This window comes from Ascaphus truei, chromosome 4, assembly GCF_040206685.1.
Source record: "Ascaphus truei isolate aAscTru1 chromosome 4, aAscTru1.hap1, whole genome shotgun sequence".
In the NCBI taxonomy this organism is placed as follows: Eukaryota; Metazoa; Chordata; class Amphibia; order Anura; family Ascaphidae; genus Ascaphus; species Ascaphus truei.
The window spans coordinates 386276296-386296902 of record NC_134486.1 but is presented as its reverse complement, the minus strand read 5'-3'; the positions used below and the strand labels follow the sequence as shown (position 1 = coordinate 386296902).

The 20607-nt window shown below is 45.5% G+C and overlaps 1 protein-coding gene across 4 annotated transcripts in view; it reads left to right on the top strand.

The window, feature by feature from the left end:
* The window catches only part of CD2AP (CD2 associated protein), a 127958-nt gene that overhangs the window by 33189 nt on the left and 74162 nt on the right, over positions 1-20607 (top strand). For all 4 annotated transcript variants that reach the window (XM_075598497.1, XM_075598495.1, XM_075598494.1 and 1 more), the window contains exon 2: positions 4293-4453. In XM_075598497.1, the coding sequence (XP_075454612.1) occupies positions 4293-4453 (161 nt within the window). The remainder of the gene's footprint in view (positions 1-4292; positions 4454-20607) is intronic.

The window sequence follows — 20607 nt, the reverse complement described above, 5'->3', positions numbered from 1 at the left end:
GCTGTTTGTTTATTGATGTATAACAAAGTCCATTTCGTTCCGCCCATCTCGCAATGCTGTCGTCCTCACTATTCTCGGGGGTATCTTCCCGAGAACATAGGCATGACAAACACGGCGCAGCTACGGCTTTCACGCCATTCCATAACAAACACACACGAGTCTCTCCTGTAGCTTGTTCTTCTTCCGGCCGCCATCCTGGACCTTCTGCTCTGTGCAGATCCTCCATTCTGACGGTTCTCTCTGCCCGACATCCTGGACCTTCTGCTCTGTGCAGATCCTCCATTCTGACGGTTCTCTCTTCTTGCTCACTGTATACTGGGTTATTGTACATGGAGCTCCGCTCTGCGGGGCAGCTACCACATCAGTACAATAAACATGCCTTGTGCACCACCTTTGTGTACCTAATGTAGATCTGACTCGTGTTTGCACTGCCTCATGCTAGGCTCACTCTTTCTGTGTCTACTGTAACGCTTTCCTCCAGTTTGTGCTCCTTGGTCAAGTGATCTGGAATGGAGACTAGAGTACTCTGGCTCTTCCTTGCAGTACTTTGGGCGTCTACCTACTGTTGGCTAGCCTAGTGCGGCCCCTTCCAGAATTCCTGCCCTAAGTTACCAGTTTATCCCTTCAGGCGTCCCCCGCTAGCGCTACCTCAAGGTGACTAGAACAGCAATAGCCCCCGGCTCCAGACTCACTAACCCCTAGCAGGATCCCAAGGCGTCTTTGCAGCCTGCAGCTCCCTGACTACCCCTGGTTCCGTCCCACGCAGCACAAAGTGGCAGCAGACACTCTCTCTGTTTCCTATTGTGTGCCTAGCAAAAGCCTGTCCTGTTAACAGGTCTATCTCAGCAGCGCCTCCAATTGTAACGGGTGTATCCCCCTGATCTGACCCACCCAATCTCATATTGGCCCGTGTGGTCTAACCAGTCCCCATTACAAGGTCGTGTATGGTGGTGCACCTGCAAGTAACAGGGCTCCTGAGTCTCCCGCTTGATGGTATTAGGGGATGTCATAAGGACAGGTAGCTGAGGTAGTGGGTGCGAGTCCAACTTCACGTGCAGCGCCTCCACCTCATCAGGGTCTATGCTTCCGCAGGGATATGATCCTGATGAGGAACTCCTTTCTGGTGGTGCCATCCACTGTAGAGTAATCTCACACTCACACAGTGGGGGTATCGTTAACAAGGTCATCTTTATTGTAGACGGTGATGTAGCAGACTGCCCCATGCAGCTGCCGGCTCTAGCCGCACATCCCTCCGTGCTGTCCCTTCGCCAGGTACGCCCTCCCAAATTGAAGTCGGATTCCCTCTTCTCCTAGGGAGATCCTCTCTGCGCCAGGTCCCTGGACACAGAGTGACTTAGACAGGCTAATTGGTCAACCTGGACCGCTAGTTACTTCACTAGGGTCACAAAATGTTCTTTCAATCCCTTTTCAGGATCTCACAACTTCCCAACAGCTTTCCTCAGCTGCTGGAACAAACAACATACTAACTGTGTTGTGCCTTATATACTTCAGGAGGCAGGCGCATCCCTGATGTCACTATCCAGGGACTCAGAGCATGCAGCCACTCCCCTCCATACATAGGGCACCTCACCAGGGGGTGAGGGAAAACCTCCATAACTACTGCTGGCATACCTGTACTTACCAGGACTTACTGCCAACAGAGAGGAAAGTAATATACCATTATTATGCATGGCTATATATATATATAAAAAAAAATCAGATTTGCCAGGTGAAAAGCATGTTATACCAGACAACTCCGTTTACTATGTTAGGAGAGACTATTTTCCTCCCTGATTTGTCTGATACGAGCAGAGATGATTCAAGGAATATGCTTCTGTGCTTAGACCAAATATTTTACAGCAGTCCGTCAGGCTCTCAAAACCTAATCATAAACTGCAGTCTTGTCCTGCAGATTCCTTCTTTACGATATAGACCCGATGTGTCATTTTATCTTTGTAGAAACTAGGAAAGTAAAAAAAAGATGCTACTTTGCTCCATAGTCTCATACAGATGTCAGCCTTACTGCCTCCAGCACCGCAGCAAAACAAGCAAAAACCTGTGGCACTGGAGTCTGAGACCGAGTACAGGCTTCCGGATCGGACCTTTCACGCAGTGTTAATCCTCCGGTGCCTGATCTGCAGCTTGCCCTCCTCTCCAAGATCCGTTACCCTGGCTGCATCTGTAGGTTCCATACTTGTTCTGCGTTACTTTGGTGTTGTCTTTCCCCTGGCTGAAAAAAAAAAAAAACTGGTGAACAAGTAGCACCAAATATTTTTTAATAAAAAATAAGCCACATCATTTTTTTTGTTTCTGTGTGATACATGTGGTACTATATTTTGCTCCCGTTTTGCAGCCAGAGCCTTTGATACGTAACGGTTTGTTTTTCTTAACAGAAAGGGATCCAAATCAGGAGGTTTTTCTTAACAGTTCTTTGATGTGACTTGAACTAACAGGAAACAAGTTTTCTTTTTTGCTGTTTAAATGTGGTCAGCAGTAACCTAGACAAATGAAGTGAATGCTGCACACCTTAAGAAAAAAATTATATAAATGATACAATTACTGGTGCTCCTGTGATTGAACGAAAGCCTGTTTCTGTCAGCAGTAACCTCCCATCCTCCAGCCCTTCCAGTATTTGAGACCATGTTATTTTCATGAATAGTGAGATGAATTACCACCAAGTTGTGTTGCACTATTGATCTAGCACAAATCCACCTTGGTGATGGATTGTAAGCTTTCCTATTGTTTCGTGTCTGAAGCACTTCTTCCCAATGTGTTATGACACGTGTGTTGTTGTAAAGCGCTATATACTTGTATGGCACTATATATATAAAGCTATAGAGTAATGTACATACATCAAGAGGTACATTCACCAAGCTGATTTGCTATACCTTACATTCAATAATGTAACTCGCATTTAAAGAGGCAAACCCTCTGTTAGAAGTATGTAGATGGTTTCCTGCTTAGGAGAAATAATTACGGATCCCTTTTCTTACGGGCCTATTAAATGGTTGTCTACATTTTTGTACCGCCCGCATAACTGAATCTGTAAAATGTTTGCTGATTTCTTTCTTTATGATGTAAGCCCCCCAACAGGTCAGGTTTTTAGGATATCCCAGCTTCAGCACACGTGGCTCAATCTGAGGCTTTGATTGAGCCACCTATGCTGAAGCAGGGACATCCTGAAAACCTGACCGGGGAGGGGGAGGAGCTGGAGTTGAGCACCCCTGATGTGAGGGATTCTAACCTGGACTTATTAAAACAAACATGTACGATGAATGTGAACTTGTGTGATTTTGTTTTTGATCATTATTTATTCAGAATCTTGTGTTGTACACTCTTTAAAGGGGCGATCCCACCTAGGTCCAAAGTGAACTGGTTTCAGTGACATTTTGTAAGCGTTCTCATCTGGGTAATTGATGCCTTTTTTAACCAAATCTGACACAAGTATTTGTATTTTATGGCAGCATTGCATGCTAAGCGATAATGGAGAAAGATCCGTTTGAGCCTTCTGAGATATGCAAATGTGATAATAAGTGGTATTTTTATTTGCCATTTCTCTTTTTTTAACGTTAGATTTGGGAGAGTTTTGATTTCCCCTGGCTGCTCCGTTTTTCTTTGTGTCGTGTCCTTTTGTGTGTTCAGCAAGTGCTTGTGCAGCCAAAGTCCTTCTCCCCACCCCTCTATTTGTTCTCTGATAAGGAAAGGGTGGGATAAGGGTAAATAAAACACTTGGTTGACAAACACTTCCTCTTTCATTGGCCCCTAAGAAATTCAACTGTCAGACTATGAGACTGCACTTTTAACTCCTGCCAGGAGGGGCAGTAATGCATTGCAGAGACAAGATGCCCTGGGATTGGATTATCATTGCAATGGCTTTTACTCTTGTTGCAGTCCTGTGGAGGAGAGCCTTGTAATCAAATATTTGCATTGCGCAGTTGTAATTAGAAAGCAAAGTTGAGCAGAATTCTGTAGATTTTAGCAATGCTTTGATTTCCTGTTTCAACAAATAAATGATTTACATGATGGAAAGAAATTATGTTCTACACACTGTTAAAATGTAACTATAATTAGAATTCAGTAGAATCTAAGGTAAATCTAAAAAGGAAAGTGATCTTTTCATAAAAATAGTCTATTCAGATATCCATTCTGCCTTCTGATTATTCACTATAGGAAATACTTACCACAGTACTTCATATTTCTTCTAGTCTCCCCCTAACCCCCTCTCCCTCTATCCCCCAAAATAAGAGACTACAACTGTGTATTTCATTCATGTTCATCTTGCATTTTTCCAGGTGAATACATTGTGGAATATGACTATGATGCGGTACACGATGACGAACTAACGATACGAGTAGGTGATATCATCAAGAATGTGAAAAAGCTGGAAGAGGAAGGATGGCTCGCAGGTGAAATCAATGGGAAAAAGGGAGCGTTTCCTGATAATTTTGTTAAGGTAAGCAGTCGCATCTACCATCGCACAAGATTGGTCTATAGTTTATCATGTGTGCGAGTAACTTTGCATGGCGTGGAACAGGAAATGCGCCTGTAAAACATTCTGCGATTCTCTGGCGTTTCCGAGACCTGCTAATCCGCTGTAAACATTAGCAAGAAAACCTCTTCATCCCGACCAAACCATTTGTTGCCCTTCTTGCAGTGAATGAGTTACAGGTGCTGTTCCAAATTTGCGCTGGTGACAGTGATGAGTTTTACAAGTTAAAACGAAGTTAAGAAAAAGTCAGAGAAGTAAAAGTATTTTTGAAAGTTTATTCTGCATAGGTTTGTGAAAGTTTATGGTTAGGGATGTGTCCCCAATCAGTATGTTTGCTGTAAATTTAAGCTTCACTCATTCACAGAGAATTTTTAAATACTTTTTGAATTTTTTTTAATATGGTGTTAAAACCACATAATTAACACTTCAAACACGTATCGCTGTCATACGTTCCAAGGCAGTTGTACGTGGGACACATTTGACCACTTGGTCCTGTGTGTACCACTTGAAAATATCTCTAGCAAGCCCCCCCCCCCCTCTCTTAATTAGAATTTAAAAAAAAAAGCTGTGTGTGCTGTGCACGCGCATAGTAAGTGAAACTTCTTTGACTTTTGTCACAGAAATTGTATTTGTGATGTTTTAATTAAAAATCAAAATACAATTTCATTGACAAAACACAAATAAATTTGGACTTAGAACGTGCGTGCTTGGCATACATCCCCTGTATTTGCAATAAGTGTGAATTCCTCGTGTAACTGCGTGTGCGTGTGTCAGTCAGTATGTGTGTCAGTCAGTGTGTGTGTGTGTGTGTGTGTGTGTGTGTCAGTCAGTGTGTGTGTGTATGTGTGTCAGTCAGTGTGTGTGTATGTGTGTCAGTCAGTGTGTGTATATGTGTGTCAGTCAGTGTGTGTATGTGTGTTCATGCGTGTGTGTCAGTCAGTCAGTGTGCGTGCGTGTGTGTGTCAGTCAGTGTGTGTGTATGTGTGTGTGTCAGTCAGTGTGCGTGCGTGTGTGTGTGTCAGTCAGTGTGTGTGTGTGTCAGTCAGTGTGTGTATGTGTGTGTGTCAGTCAGTGTGTGTGCATGTATGTATGTGTGTGTGTGTGTGTGTGTGTATGTCAGTCAGTGTGTCAGTGTGTGTGTATGTCAGTCAGTGTGTCAGTGTGTGTGTGTGTGTGTCTGTGTGTCAGTGTGTCAGTCAGTGTGTGTGTGTGTCAGTCAGTGTGTGTGTGTGTATGTGTGTCAGTCAGCGTGTGTGTGTGTGTGTGTGTGTGTGTGTGTCAGTCAGTGTGTGTGTGTGTGTGTGTGTGTGTCAGTCAGTGTGTGTGTGTGTATGTGTGTCAGTCAGCGTGTGTGTGTGTGTGTGTGTGTGTATGTGTGTCAGTCAGTGTGTGTGTGTGTGTGTGTGTGTCAGTCAGTGTATGTGTGTCAGTCAGTGTGTGTGTGTGTGTATGTCAGTCAGCCAGTGTGTGTGTGTCAGCCAGTTTGTGTGTGTCAGTCAGTGTGTGTGTGTCAGTCAGTGTGTGTGAGTGTGTGTGTGTGTTAGTCAGTGTGTGTGTGTGTGTGTGTGTGTGTGTGTGTCAGTCAGTGTATGTGTGTCAGTCAGTGTGTGTGTCAGTCAGTGTGTGTGTGTGTGTCAGTCAGTGTGTGTGTGTGTGTGTCAGTCAGTCAGTCAGTCAGTGTGTGTGGGTGTGGGTGTGTGTTTATGTGTGTGTGTGTGTGTGTGTGTGTGTGTTTATGTGTGTCAGTCAGTGTGTGTGTTTATGTGTGTCAGTCAGTGTGTGTGTGTGTGTATGTGTGTCAGGCACTGTGTGTGTGTATGTGTGTCAGTCTATGTGTATGTGTGTCTCTATTTCTTTGTCCTTCCCCCTCTCTCCTGACTCCCCTCCCAAGACCCCCCCCCCCCCCCCCGAGCTGCGGAACCACGGGGGCTCTGGCAGAGTCTCCTGACTCTCTCTCCCCTCCCCCCCCCAAGCTGCGGACCCACGGGGGCTATGGCTGAGTCTCCTGACTCTCTCCCCCCCCCCCCCCCCGAGCTGCGGACCCACGGGGGCTCTGGCTAAGTCTCCTGACTCTCTCTCCCCCCCCCCCCCCCCCCTGAGCTGCGGACCCACGTGGGCTCTGGCTGAGTCTCCTGACTCTCTCTCCCCCCCCCCCCCCCCCCGAGCTGCGGACCCACGGGGGCTCTGGCTGAGTCTCCTGACTCTCTCTCCCCCCCCCCCCCCCCGAGCTGCGGACCGCAGGGGCTCTGGCAGAGTCTCCTGACTCTCTCTCACCCCCCCCCTGTGCTTAAGAGGCCCCCCCCCCTCCGGCAGTGCTGCGTGGGAAGCGGCACGCTCAAACCCCCCCGCTTCCCGCGTTACTGGAGCAGGAGGCGAGAAGCACTCCTCTCTCACCCCGATACCCTCCATCAGGTGGTTGAGTCCTGAAACCAGGCTCCGGATGTGAAGCTGTAGCTCGGGGGGCAAGGAGGGCAGCTCCACGTCCTCAACCCCGGGATCCTCTTCTTGTCCGGCCAGCTGCAGTTGATAGCCTGCAGGTCTCCGCCAGGTAGCAGCGGGAAGAGAGAGGAGAAGGCCGGGGCCAGGAATATGTGTGGGGAGATCGGGACCAGCAGCAGCGGCGCCCACATCACCTCAGCCGTGAAGTACACCCCATCCACTCACCCCCGCAGCTCACCACGAACACAGCCTTCGACTGGTTGGCAGCGCCAGCCTCGAAGCTGGAGAACTCCTTAACTTGGTGGGCCCCCGCGGAGAGCAGCAGCAGTTCGGCGCAGCCGCACCAGTGCAGGATCTCGGCACTCGTTAGCTGTGACGGCGGTGAGTATGTTGAGCGGGGGAGGAGGAGGGGGGGAAAGCCGTCCTCATTCACCCGGCAGCGCAAGGAGGACTCCGAGCCGCCTGTGAGCATCGCCATGACTACCGCGCATGTCAGCGGGCGCGGGCAGCGGCGGCCGTTACGGCGGTGGAGGAATGGCATGCGCAGGGGGGCTCTGTCTGAGTCTCCAACCCGGCAGAGCGCTTGGCTGGGACAGAGAGCGGGCCTGGTCCCAGGAGCTGGTCAGTGTGTGTCTCTCTCTCTGTGTTGTGTGAATGCGGACACGGAGCTGCGGACTCCCAGCCCCCCCCCCCCCCCGGCGACACGTGGTCCCGTTACCAAAGCAGGAGTGACAGGGCAGGGGGTGGAGCCTCAGCCTCAGCTATCCCACCACGGAGCAGCGTACTCCACGGCGGGCAGCACCACAGAGCCCGTGCCGGATGAGGGGAATTAAATACCCCTTAACACACCTTACGTGACAGCGAATCACCGGCTGCCAATTAAATTTTGAGGGCTGCCGCATGTCAGCAGGAAAGCGGAGGTAGGGAGGAGAGAGGCTGCGCGGCATGGCAGCGGCAGTTAGGAGCGGCGGCTATCGCCGCCGCATATGTCACGGTGTGTGGGGGGTGTGGGGCTCGGGGGGGGGGGGGGGTAATTAGGAGCGGCGCCGGCGGCTATCGCCGCCGCCGCCGCATCTGATTTGTGGAGCGGGTGTGATGTCAGTGTTGGGGTCGGGCTGAGCCAGAACACAGCCCGGCCTCAACTGCCAGCACTGACGTCACATCCGTTTCATTTCTGTCTCCACAATTCTTTTTTGCCCCATCACGAATGAGGCGCCACTAAGGAAGTTTCACTTCAAAAACAAACCGTCAGGAGTTAAGAATACAAGTTTGACGTGAATATGCATTTGGGCGTTAGGAAAATTCTGTTAGACTTTACCTTAGAAGTGAATTGCATAAAATCTGAACTTGTCAAGTTGCCCTCTTTTATACATGTCTTGCTTGTCTTCTAAGCACATGATTTATGGGAGGAACTCTGGTGTAATTCGCTAATGAGCTGTAAAATTATTGCTTGGCAGTTACAAGCGTGTGAGGTGTCACGTTGGTTGGTAATGGCAGTTATAACTTTATTTCATATAGCGCTCTTCTCCCAATGGGACTCACAGCGCTTCACAATTACGATATAGTGTGCGGTACGCTTACAATCTGTTTTTCATGCCTGTGGCACAGGGAGATAAAGTGACCGTGCCCAAGGTCACAAGGAGCTGACACCAGGAATTGAACCAGGCTCCCCTGCTTCATACACAGCCACTAGCTCTTCCTCTGCAGCAGTGGGTAAGCAAAGTCCAACAGTTGAAACAGGCTTCAAGAACCTGGCACAAGCATCTGGCTGGCTAATATAGTTTGGAACTCTAAGATTTGAGTAACGTGCTTTTTATGGCATGGTTATAACACATTACTATTTTATATTTGTAATGTATGTATGTCTTTATATAGTTCCTCATGATGAACGTGCTCGGCACCGAAATGTTTGCGTTTGACTATCCCAGTCATTAAATTATCTTTTTGCAGTAACCCTTTTTTGCTTTTTGTTGTTGGTGTGCTCGGCCCCCCTTGCTTATTATGCTTTGTCCTTGACTAGGTTTTTTTTGCCTGTAGCACCCTTTCTGTTGTACATTAGGGCCCTACTAATACGGTGGGTTCTGTTCTATGGTCCCGCTGCTAAACGAAAATCGCCGAAAAGCGGAACCGGCGATTTTTGGTATCTCCTAACCTTCTACGCATGCACATACTTGAAGTCCCCCCTTATGCGCATGGGCGACCTCAGCCGCCCCCGTTCTGCGCATGGGCGACCTCGGCCATCCCCGTTCTGCGCATGCGCAGACATGGCAGGCACCTTCTCGGTACCACCGTATTGACAGATCGCAGAGAAGTCGAGGCCTACAGTACTCTTTTCCCCAAGTCCCCACTGCCTAGTGTCATCCCAATTTGCTTTGTCCTGATTCCCCTGTTGTTTATTTATATAGCGCCATTAATGTACATAGCGCTTCAGAGCAGTAATACATGTGACAATCATATAAATAACAAATAATACAAATAACACATAGTGGGAATAAGTGCTTCAGACATTAAAGTAACATTTAGGAAAAGGAGACCCTGCTCCGAAGAGCTTACAATCTAATTGGTAGGTAGGAAAAATATACAGAGACAATAGGTGGGAATTCTGATAAGTGTGTCAGCAAGGGGCCGAGGTTTATGTATGAGATGTAAAGTATCAGCTTCTCATATGCTTCGTTAAGCAGGTGTGTTTTAAGGTGGGTCTTAATGGTGGATAGAGAGGGTGCTAGTCAGGTATTGAGGGGAAGGGCATTCCAGAGGAGTGGGACAGTCAGAGAGAGAGGTTTAAGGCAGGAGAGGGCTTTAGGTACAAAAGGGGTAGAGAGAAGACATCGTTGAGCGGAACGCAAGAGTCGCGATGGTGTATAGCGAGAAATTAGGGCTGAGATGTAAGGAGGGGCAGAGGAGTGTAAAGCTTTAAAAGTGAGGAGGAGATTTAAGTGTGTGATATGGGATTTGATAGGAAGCCAGGAGAGGGATTTCAGCAGGGGAGACGGGGAGACAGTTTTAGAAAACAGTAGAGATTCTGGCAGCAGCATTTAGGATAGATTGTAGGTATTTTATTGTATTTTGTAACTTTGCACTGCACGGTGCAATATTATGATAGATTATAAATACATAGCAATATGTTTAGTGGAAAAAATTGTCTGTTTTATTCCGCCAATATCCACATACTGTATATCCTTATGTAGACAAACAGGGCAGAGACGCACGCGCTTGGAGCTACGCAAGCGTTTAGAGCGAGCTGCACGCGCTTGCTTAAAGAACTTTATACACATCCCCTCATACACAAATCTACATAAAAATACAGTGTCGCACATACACAGACCTACTGTACTAAGATACAGTTAAGAACGAATGCAGGAATGACACATGTTATAGGAATGACTAGCGCGGTATTTGTTTCCATGAACCTGCCTAAAATATTGCTCTAAATATTGTGCCACCTTTTACAAACCGCTTTAACAGGGTCAATAAAATCCGCTGCGTCTGTTTACTCCTTCACATAAAATCCTTTTCTCTCACTTCTCATGCACAAAAGCTCATAGATGCATCCATTGTAAAGCAGCAGATCACCGTACTCTTGTTTATTTTAATACTTTCACCCCGTCTCTCGGAACTGGGGATCCCACAGACCCGATCCTGCAGTATTTTTTGCTCTGGCGAACCTCTGGATTCCGAGATATTTACCTTTTTTATATATCTGTAAAATGAACGTTAAATAAAAGTTGACTGCAGAAGGCGTTCACTGGTTCATTTTTAGGGGTGCGGCGTTGAGCTCTGATCTGCAGCCACCGCTCCCTGCATGCTGAGAATTCAGGGCATTAAAAAGGGGGGATTTGGCATATCAGGATGGTCGTAAAAATTTGGGATGGTCCTGAAAAGGTGGGTCTGTGCCGAGCACGCGCATTCTAAGTGAAACTTCTTTGAGTTTTGTCAGTGAAATTGTATTTTGATTGTTATGATTTTGATTAAATGAAAAACTTTTGAGATTTCCTTTTTTTTTTTTTTTTCCCAGTAGAAATTTCCATAGTATCAGTTGGAATAGATGATACAACTGACTTCTGATAATTAAAGTAAGATACATATATTTTGGAAATGCCGTTACTTTCAAAAGTCTTTTATTCAATGAAAATCCTAAAAATCAAAATGCAATTTCAGTGACAAAACGCAAAGCTCTTTCACTGAGCGCGTGTGTGCTCGGCTCCCCCCCTCCTTTTTGTTTGTTGGATGGGTCGGCAATGGGTTAATACTTCAGCCTGACATGACTAATCCTGATGACTCGTTATGGGGCATGTGTGTTTTGTTTAACTTGAGCAATGCTTAAAGGCGCATTTACCCTTCTTAACATACTATAGAGTACAATAATTCTTCCAACTTAAAAATAATAATGGCTTAACTTTAATTTTACTTCTTAAACCTGATGCCAGCAGCCATCTTAATAGTGGCCAAAAGTAATTAGATGTGTGTCTGTGTAACTCCTGAGCTATTAGTTAAGAGTAGAGCTGTATTTACAATAGATTGATCTCCTTTGTAAGCCTGTGCATGTTCATCTAGCCGCCCAAATCAAAAGCACACAAGGTCTGCATATTGCCCCCCTTCTCCAGGTGTACATGGGACACAACCTGCCCATTAGAGGTGTGTATGTCCAGTCTGGCGGAGTTGATTAGAGGTGTTTTTTGATTTTCCCCTAACCTTTGGACAGGGTTCTTCAGTGGTAGAGCACATATACAGCTAATTGGTATAGTTTGTCCTCTCCAATGCAATAATAGGCTCTCAATAAATAGAGCTGCAAGCAATACAAGCAGGGCGGACGTGTCTACGCATTGGCAAGCGGCTCTTACAGTTTCTGCGCATGCGTAGGTAGTTCTTCCCGCTTCTGTGCATGTGAGTCTAGCCACTTCTGCCATGCGCTTGTGGCACTTGCCGCTTCTCCCCAGGCGGTGTTGACCTTTTCTGCGCATGCGTAAGCAGTGTCGGCGACCAGTTGCTTCTGCGCATATGCGAGTCGACGGCTGCTTCTGCGCATGTGCGCACCGACGACTGCTTCTGCACATGCGCGGATGTCACCATTGAATTACGTCACTTCAGTTACACATTTTCATCTCCATCAAAGACATTTTGTCCTATGAGAATTTACTAGGTGCCAGCAAAGAAGTTTCACTCCAAAAAACAATACTGTTTGCAGGGCTGTATATTGGATAATAAGTGAAAAAGCTCATGTACATGTAACATCTCTACTACCCGAGATCTGTCATATTTTAAGATGTGAAATGGCTATTGCTTCAACCTCCTACATTTTCCTAAGTATGGACCACCTCTGTACTCTGTGATACGTGTCTGCCTCCCTGTTCTCTCTGCCCTTCCCCCCCTCTCTGCTTTTTATTAGCACTCCCTCTCTGCTATTGGTAAAAAATAGTTTGTAGACAAGTACTGCTTGACCCAAAGAAGAGAAGAGCATTGTTCACAATAGCTTGTCCTAATCCCTACACTACCTTAGGGGGGCAGCAAGGCATTTGGTGTTGAGCTACACCCTTATAACAAGCATCTCTCAGACACCAACCTTTTCCCACTGTACCGGAAGTTTCCAGTTTTCCTTCCTTAGGTTGAGGTCCCAGTCAGCACTGTGGCATGCGCACCCAGCAGGGAGGGGGAGGGGGGGGGGGGGCGCCGCGTGCATAGTGCTAACCGCGATTTGCGGTCTTCCAGGGAGAGAGGGAGATTGCGACGGGAGGGGGCGTGGTGGGGGGTTTACGGGGCGTGGCCATGAGCTCACGCGGCTGGTTCGCCCTCATTGGGTGAATCGCCGGTGGGGGTGTGGCCACACCTCCGTCGCAAGTTCTAAATTCAATTTAATTGAGTTTCAAAAACCTGGCAGTATGGCGCGGCTGCACCTTCAGCGGGAAGGTACGTGCTGGGCCCAGCCCCATTGAGGGGCGGTGCTTATACGCACAGTGCAAGCCAAGGCGTGCGCTGTAGCAGTCACTGGGACCGCAGCCTTATAGATTGTAAGCTCCTGGGAGCAGGGCCGCCTTACCACCTGTATTAATGTTTGATGTTGTGCTGCATTATAAATAAAATATAATTTATTATGTGATACACATAAGTTTGCAATAACCTGTTATAAGTAAGGCAATTTATTAAAAAAAAATATATATAAATATCTCGCCTGAAAGCTTTACTATTTGTTTTAACACTTTGTAATTTGATGGTATTTAGAAATGTATTTGTACGATGCAAGTAAAGCTGAAGTGAGTGTAATTAAACTTTATTCCTTTAAATCAATGAACATAATTGTATGGGAATAATAATAGACTTGTTACTGGTACTTTTATTAGTTTCTAGAGTAATAGTTTGGCTAGAAATTCATTCAGGAACCCCTTCTCTTCTACGGCTGTAAACGCCTCATTTTGTAAGCATTGGCTTACTCATAACTGAAACGTGAAACTTCTTACTACTGAATAATACGTACAAAATACTTGCGGGTGTTGACATTCTCATGAACATTTTAAACTGGATTTTCCAGTTGCTAATTGGCATCTGTATATCTCTTGTGTAAACCTGTACACCGTAGAAGAGAGGAGGAAGTGTGTGTGTGTCTCACACATCTGATGATGCTGAAACCGGTTGGTGATTTGTTTTAGAGATATAGATAGATATAGATAGATATTGATAGATATATCTATATACATATATTTTGTGCTGATAGGCTTTTTCCCCTTGCTTTGGGGATTAGGGGTCCATCAGTATCTTCATAGGGGATTTCCCCTGTCTGATACATATTGTATCACAAGAGGATGTCAGGGTTTGTTTTAATATTTTTTGTATTTTATGTTTGATTATTTGTGCTGTTAAATAAATCATAATTTTCTTTGATATTTGTTCTGAGTATACTTGAGTGCTGAGTTGGGACGCTTTTCTTTTTCTTTTCATTGTTATATTACTTCTAATCCCTAGCACCGTTAGTGGTTATTATATTACTAATTTAAGTACTCATTATTTGTTTGGTCTGTTGCAGGCAGTTTGTCTTGTTGTAAAATATATATATATATGTATGTATGTATGTATGTATGTATGTATATATATGTATATGTGTGTGTGTGTGTGTGTGTGTGTGTGTGTGTGTGTGTGTGTGTGTGTGTGTGTGTATATACTGTGACAAACGGCTTACTCCGGGGCTCCGTCGTTTGTCCGGGACTGTTTAGAACACGGTCTTTTAGGGTAGGTTAAATGATGAGGCGTCACGTACTGTTCCTTTAAACAGGCTATGCCTGGTTTATTCAGTCCCAGGCACTGAGACTGCCACAGTGCATACAACAGAAAACAGATCAAAACAAAAGCTGCTCACCTGAGCGATAACTTAACTTAGATATCCCTGACTCAGGGTTGGAAGTGGCTTTTCCACTTCCAACATCAAAACACGGTACTTTTGCAGTCTTACACAAATGAACAGAAAGATTGAACCTGTTTGGGGAAGAGGCTTCTCCCCTCTGTAGTTCAGCAGCCTTCCAGCCTCCTGGCTCTTGTGGGGAGACCAGAGCAAACAGGAAATCAGTCTTTCATACCTGATTCCTAATTAGCATGACAGGTGACAGAAATCAGGCAGCAGACAAACTCTGGTCTGGATCTCTCATCCCTCAGTTCCAGCGCTTGCCAAACTGTGGGATGGAGTGTATGTATTATAAGGCTGCACTCCCAGGCCAAACAGGATAGAAACTGTCTAGTATCCTGGGAGCCCTATATACGGAATTTATTACCATCCCCTGGTTTCTGTCACAATACATATACATACACATACACACATACACACATACACACATACACAGAGGAGCTCCCCAGCTAATGGAGGCTGGTAAAAGAAGTCTGAGAGACACTGCTGAGAGAGCTGTGCTGAAGCAGTGACGTCTGGTTGCAGAGGACCTTAAAGGACTAAAGATAAGCACACCAGCCCTGGGAAACTGCTGGTACGCTGCTCGTTCGCCAACGGAGCCTGGGAATGCCCCCAAAGTCTGCATTTTGACCGGATGACTTACATCAGTCCTGGAAATCTGCTGAGACCGCTGCTCCTTCACCAACGGAGCCTGGGACTGCCCCAAGAGCTTGCAGTTAGACCGGATGGTGGTGATTATTATCACATATGCTTGATTTTATTGTACTTCTTGTAAGTGCGTTTTTTACCCCTCCCTCCCCACTCCCCTTCATTAAATATACTTTTATACGCTATGGGCGTGCGCTCTCTCCTCTCTTTTCCTTTTTAGATATCCTGTGGACGTGGTAGGTCCACACTGAGAGCTGCCGGAGACCCTACATACCAGCACCCATATTCATCATCGGAACTATTTGAGGACTGGTTTATCCTTTCATTTGCTTTTTTTCATGTGTTGTTGTTGTATGTTTTTCATGGGCCTATCTTATGGTTATAGGTCTGTATACCTTTACAATATTGCTTAGACCATTTAGGTTATACATCAGATATTTCTACATAGACATACATAGTTTATATGTTCCTTTAAGGCGCAGCTTTTTTCCTTATATATATATATATATATATATATATATATATATATATACACACATACACACATACAGGCAGTCCTCGTTTTACAACGAATGGCTTATCCAACACTATGCAATGCATACCTATATATATATATATATATATATATATATATTTGTCACAGCACCATTTCCCTAATGCTTACCACGTTGGTGCTATAGGCAGCCTGAACTACATTGCTTCCCCAATCATTCCCTGCTCATCCTACTGAGAGAGAGAAATGCTGTCCTGTGCTGCTGAGTGTTGTCGGGCTCCATGGAGCTCAATGTATGAAACCAAACAATTGGCAATAGGCATAGTAAAGACTTAAGTCGTACAGGCAGTCCTCGGTTATCCGACACAATGCGTTACTCAAAATGGCGTTGTAAAGCGAAATACGTTTTCCCATTGGAACACTGTTTAAATGAAAGGTTCCGTTCCTGGAGGCATTTTTAATGCTAAAATACACAAAATATTTTATACAGGCAATAAGATACGCAGCACACACATAAATTATATAGTGTATATACTGTATTATATATATATATATATATATATATATATATATATATATATATAATATAACATAATAAATAATATATTATATAGTTTAATATAATATTATATATTATATATATATATATACGCTCTTACGACGCTTTGCAACGTTGTTTATGTGAATTTGTATAAATATACACACATACACAACGTTGCAAAGCGTCGTAAGAGCGTTGGATAAGCCATTTTGGCGTTGTAAAAATGAACATAGGTATGCATTGCATAGCGTTGGATAAGCCATTCGTTGTAAAGCGAAGCGTTGTAAAACGAGGACTGCCTGTATATGCGTCTTCAAAATAAGGCACCCACCCTGGGCATATTTTATATGGTGGGCAAATAAAAAATAACCTCCTGTATTAGGCCTTGCCCCCGCTGCCTGCTACAGCGTCACGAGAGCCCTCCCCGCAATGGCGCCGGGCCCGCTGCGAGGGGGGGCCGCAGCGCTCGCGCGAGAGCTACTCCTGCTCTCAATAGTATTGAGAGCAGGAACTCGCGTCGAGCGGCTAGGCACGCCCCCCGGCGGTTCAACCAATGAGGGCGAACCTGCCGGGTGACGTCATGGCCGCGGCCCCGTCACTCCTCCGCCACGCCCCCCCCGGTCTCTGTTCCTGCAGTGAGCTGCAGACCGGGGAATCGCCGGAACGCGCAGCCAAAAGCGCGGGCGCGCATTAGAGCACCGGGGCCTTAGCCTTAGTCCTTGGGTCTCCTGTGTGGGTGGTCTAATACAAGGGTGGGGAAGCGCTACATTTTCGGGGGAGGGGGGGGCGCGGCGCGTATAGAGGCCCCGTGCTCTTCCCCACAACCTTTAAATAAAATGCCGGGGGAGTGCATGCTCTGGCGACACCTCGCCATGACGCCGCGGGGTCAAGTCGGAAGGTAAAAAAGTGAAGGCATACGGAGCACTGCAAGCAATTGGAAAGAAGGAGAGCATGGGACCCTGACTGATGAACAATGTAAGTAGCTTTATTCAATCATAGACACGTTACAAACAAGTGGACATTTTCTGGTCCTTGTTTTCAACGTGTTTGAATAAAGCCATTTACATTGTTTCATCAGCCGGGCTCTCCCGTGCGCTTTTTTCGAATTGCTTGCAGTGCTCCGTATGTCTTCACTTTTTTACTCGTCCTACTTCGAGGCTGAAATCACCAGGTTAAATTACTACACGGGCAGCTCCTAGGAATGAGCTGTTCTATGCAGAGAAAATCAGACTCACCTTAAAATGTATGCCAAAGAAACTCTTGGCAGCTTATGTTGTCTGGTAGTAAAACCATATTATAAATTCATGAATTCCTTTTGGTATATAGCCTAAAGTAGCTCAGTCATACAGTATTTACATTGAAAGGGGACAGTATTGGAAGAAAATTATGTATTTGGAGACTACTTTGCAGCCAATTCTGAGAATCCCTGGCTGCAGTGCTGTATGCTCAGAGATAATGGGAAGGGCAGGGTTGCAGACCTGTCTGAGACGTGAATGTGCTCACAAGTTGTATTTTTATTTGCTGTGTGCTATACAGTGGAGGGATTCTGTCACTGTTTTTACTCACTATAATTTATTTAAGGTGTGGTTGATATCTAATCTAGAATTAACCTATATTCTTCCACCAGTAGTAATGTTTAAACTGTAATTATGAGCCAAAATTCCCAGGTTGTTACCACATAAATATGAATAGCATGTCATATTGCAGCATATAGGCAGGGGGCACTCCAATACACCGTATTGTCAGAATGAGTTCATGTGACTTGTCAGTATTTCTTTTTAACGGTGTATAAAAGTTTGCTTTTTGGTCCTGGGTTAATATTTTATCTGATTGCAATATACTGTACAGAGGAGGTCTTTATTTATTTATTTTAAACGATAATTGCTGTTAAAGTGGCAGAAGCTTCGATTATCTATCCATTTTTTTTAAATTTTGTTGTGATATCCATCTATCGGTATCTGGAAATGTGATAGTGTGGTCTGTTTCGTGTACGTATGTATTTGTCTGCATATGTAATCTAAGAATGTATTTTGTGTGTGTAGTGTATATATATATTGGATATATGTACACATATCAAAGTAGAAAAATAATGATAAAAAATATGTATAGATTAGGCCAGATTTATGTGTAATTGGTCCCAATACACCTCCCACAATGACATGTGCCAATATATCTGACCTTTTCTGTAACCCCTTTTTGGGATTAAGAGGGTCTTATAGGGTTAACCGAATGGGTTCATATAGAGTAAGTCCCGCCCACTTCTGCCTGTTCAGTCCTGTCACAGGAGGATATACATAGTGAGGGGGAAGGGGCTGGAACTCTGGTCCCTGGAGGAGTGACTGTGGAGAGGCCTCATTGTGTATAGTGTAAATAAATTGCTGTGCATAATTCTTTAATATGGCAGGTATACCCTTTCTTGTTTGTAGTTGGGAATAGTGCCCTTAACATCTAGTGTTCATAGAAATGTCTCATCCCATCTCTCCTGGCTCACATGGAGGAAACCTATGCCGAGAAGGGGTTCCCTGAGCTGTAACCCAAAGGCATAGCAGGATCTGCCCAACCGGAAGGTCCCTAGTTAACTCTAACAAGGAGGGCTATGTATACACAATGTTATTGGTCTACCTCAAGTGTGATCACTGATGGTAAATGTAGAGGTACAAGTCTGGGACCTGTAACTGACTGTAGTTCAATTGTTTGGAGAATGCCCTAATATTAGAAAGATTGTTATACCAGAGTGACTGACTGCTTTCATTCAATTCAAGTTCCACAATGTTACCATGTGACATTGAACATTTAAAACCAGATCTTGGTTCGGTTTAAGCCCTCAAATAGGCCTGGCAACCCTGAAGTGTTAGAAATAGAAATATGGAATATAGGTGTGTTTTGTATTGATGAAAAAAAAATAACATTGGTGCTGATACAACCACAATAGATGACCCTGAAAATGTATCTTCATATTAAAGCAGCAAAACATTAAAAATAGTGTGTGTATTCCATTGTTTAGTACTGGGTAATACTACATTGAAAAGAAAATTAAACTCTTAATGCCATTTTTTAAAAATTAGTTTTAATGTATTGAGCATCCTTTGGTTGCTATAGCAGGCTCTGGCACACCCCTTTTGAGCCCAGCAGTGCAAGAGTTTGGGCTACAAATGATCACAAACAGGAGACTGTGGCTGAGTTGAAAACTGTCATTGCACATGTGGCATTCCACTGACTAAAGGATTGATTTGAAGGCGGCCATTAGATGAACCCAGAAAGCAGGGTATTCGCTGATTGATCACGGGAGAACGGATCGATCGGCAGCTTAAAAAATTATTTTTCATTAAAGGTAATCAAAGGCTGCATATATTGAAACAAAAAAATTAAAACACCGTGCCGCCAGGACCGCCGCTTTAGGACGTCACCTTTTGATGCAGGTGACCCTATCTCCCTATGGAGCTTCAGGACAGGGTCTGCAAATGTTCTCTGTACATCACGGTGTACACTGTCAACATTTTGTTAGAACTACTTTTTATTAGCTGGATTATATTTCACAATTGCCAACCAATTTTAGATCTTCATTTTTCTGAGTGACATTTACGGAAAGTCCCATTCTCTCATAAAGATTTCAAATAATCTATATAGGTGTCCAAATCCGTGGCAGTAATATATCAATAATTTAAATATCAGGTGGTGAGGAATGAGATTTCCTTTCATTTATGTTAAGGCGGCAGTCTGTGGTTTAAGACATTTGGTTGCAGCCGGTTTGCCGGCACTTTGCCATAACACAGCCTGCGGGACCTGTTGCCGCCAGCTGCTAAGCCGGTAAGGTAAGTGCCTAAACGCCCTTGCCCTACGCCTTTGCCCTAAGGCCCCTAACCACTAAAACCGCTTAAATTAACCCCCTACTCTAACAGTAAAACTTACCTTAAATGAGGGTTGGTTTGCGACCGGATGCCGGTGGTCATTTGGTTTATATAAAGCTGCAATCCAAGCTCTTTAATATTTTAGATTTCTCCCCTCCCCTGCCCACCCCCCCTGTATTGAAGCAGAGAGTCTACAGAGCTGAACCCCATTAATTTTAGTTCTGTGGATCCCCTTACTGAGATACTTGCCTCCGTATTAGGTGCCGGTAGCCGCTCTGCTACAAGGGATCACATAATGGCCAGGTTCAAAGCTCCTGCAGACCAATAGGAAGCCGTGACATCATTAGGTTCTGTTTCCTCTTGGCCCGCGTTAGGCCGAGTCCATAGACGGACAGGCCGTGCTGAGGCGTGCGGACGCTCCGCGCTGAGCCCCTGCATCCTCAATGAGGATGCCTTGAGAGGGGGCTCACGCGAGCGTCCGCAGGCGTGCTGACAAGTTGGAGTTTTCAGCCGAGCGCCAAGCTGTTTTTCAGCACGCTGTCGGTTGAAAACCTCCAATCACAGCACAGCAGTGTCAACGTCACGGCGCCGTGACGTCGACGTCAGTGCGTCGCGGGCGATTGACCCAGCAACGTCACTGCCCCGCCTCCAACCACCTCCCCCCGCCTCCGATCGCACCCGCTGGCTCGCCTGTATGGGTATGAAATCGCGCAGATTTCAGCAGGCGAGCCTCAGCCTCAGCGCGGCTTGGATCGCCTCACC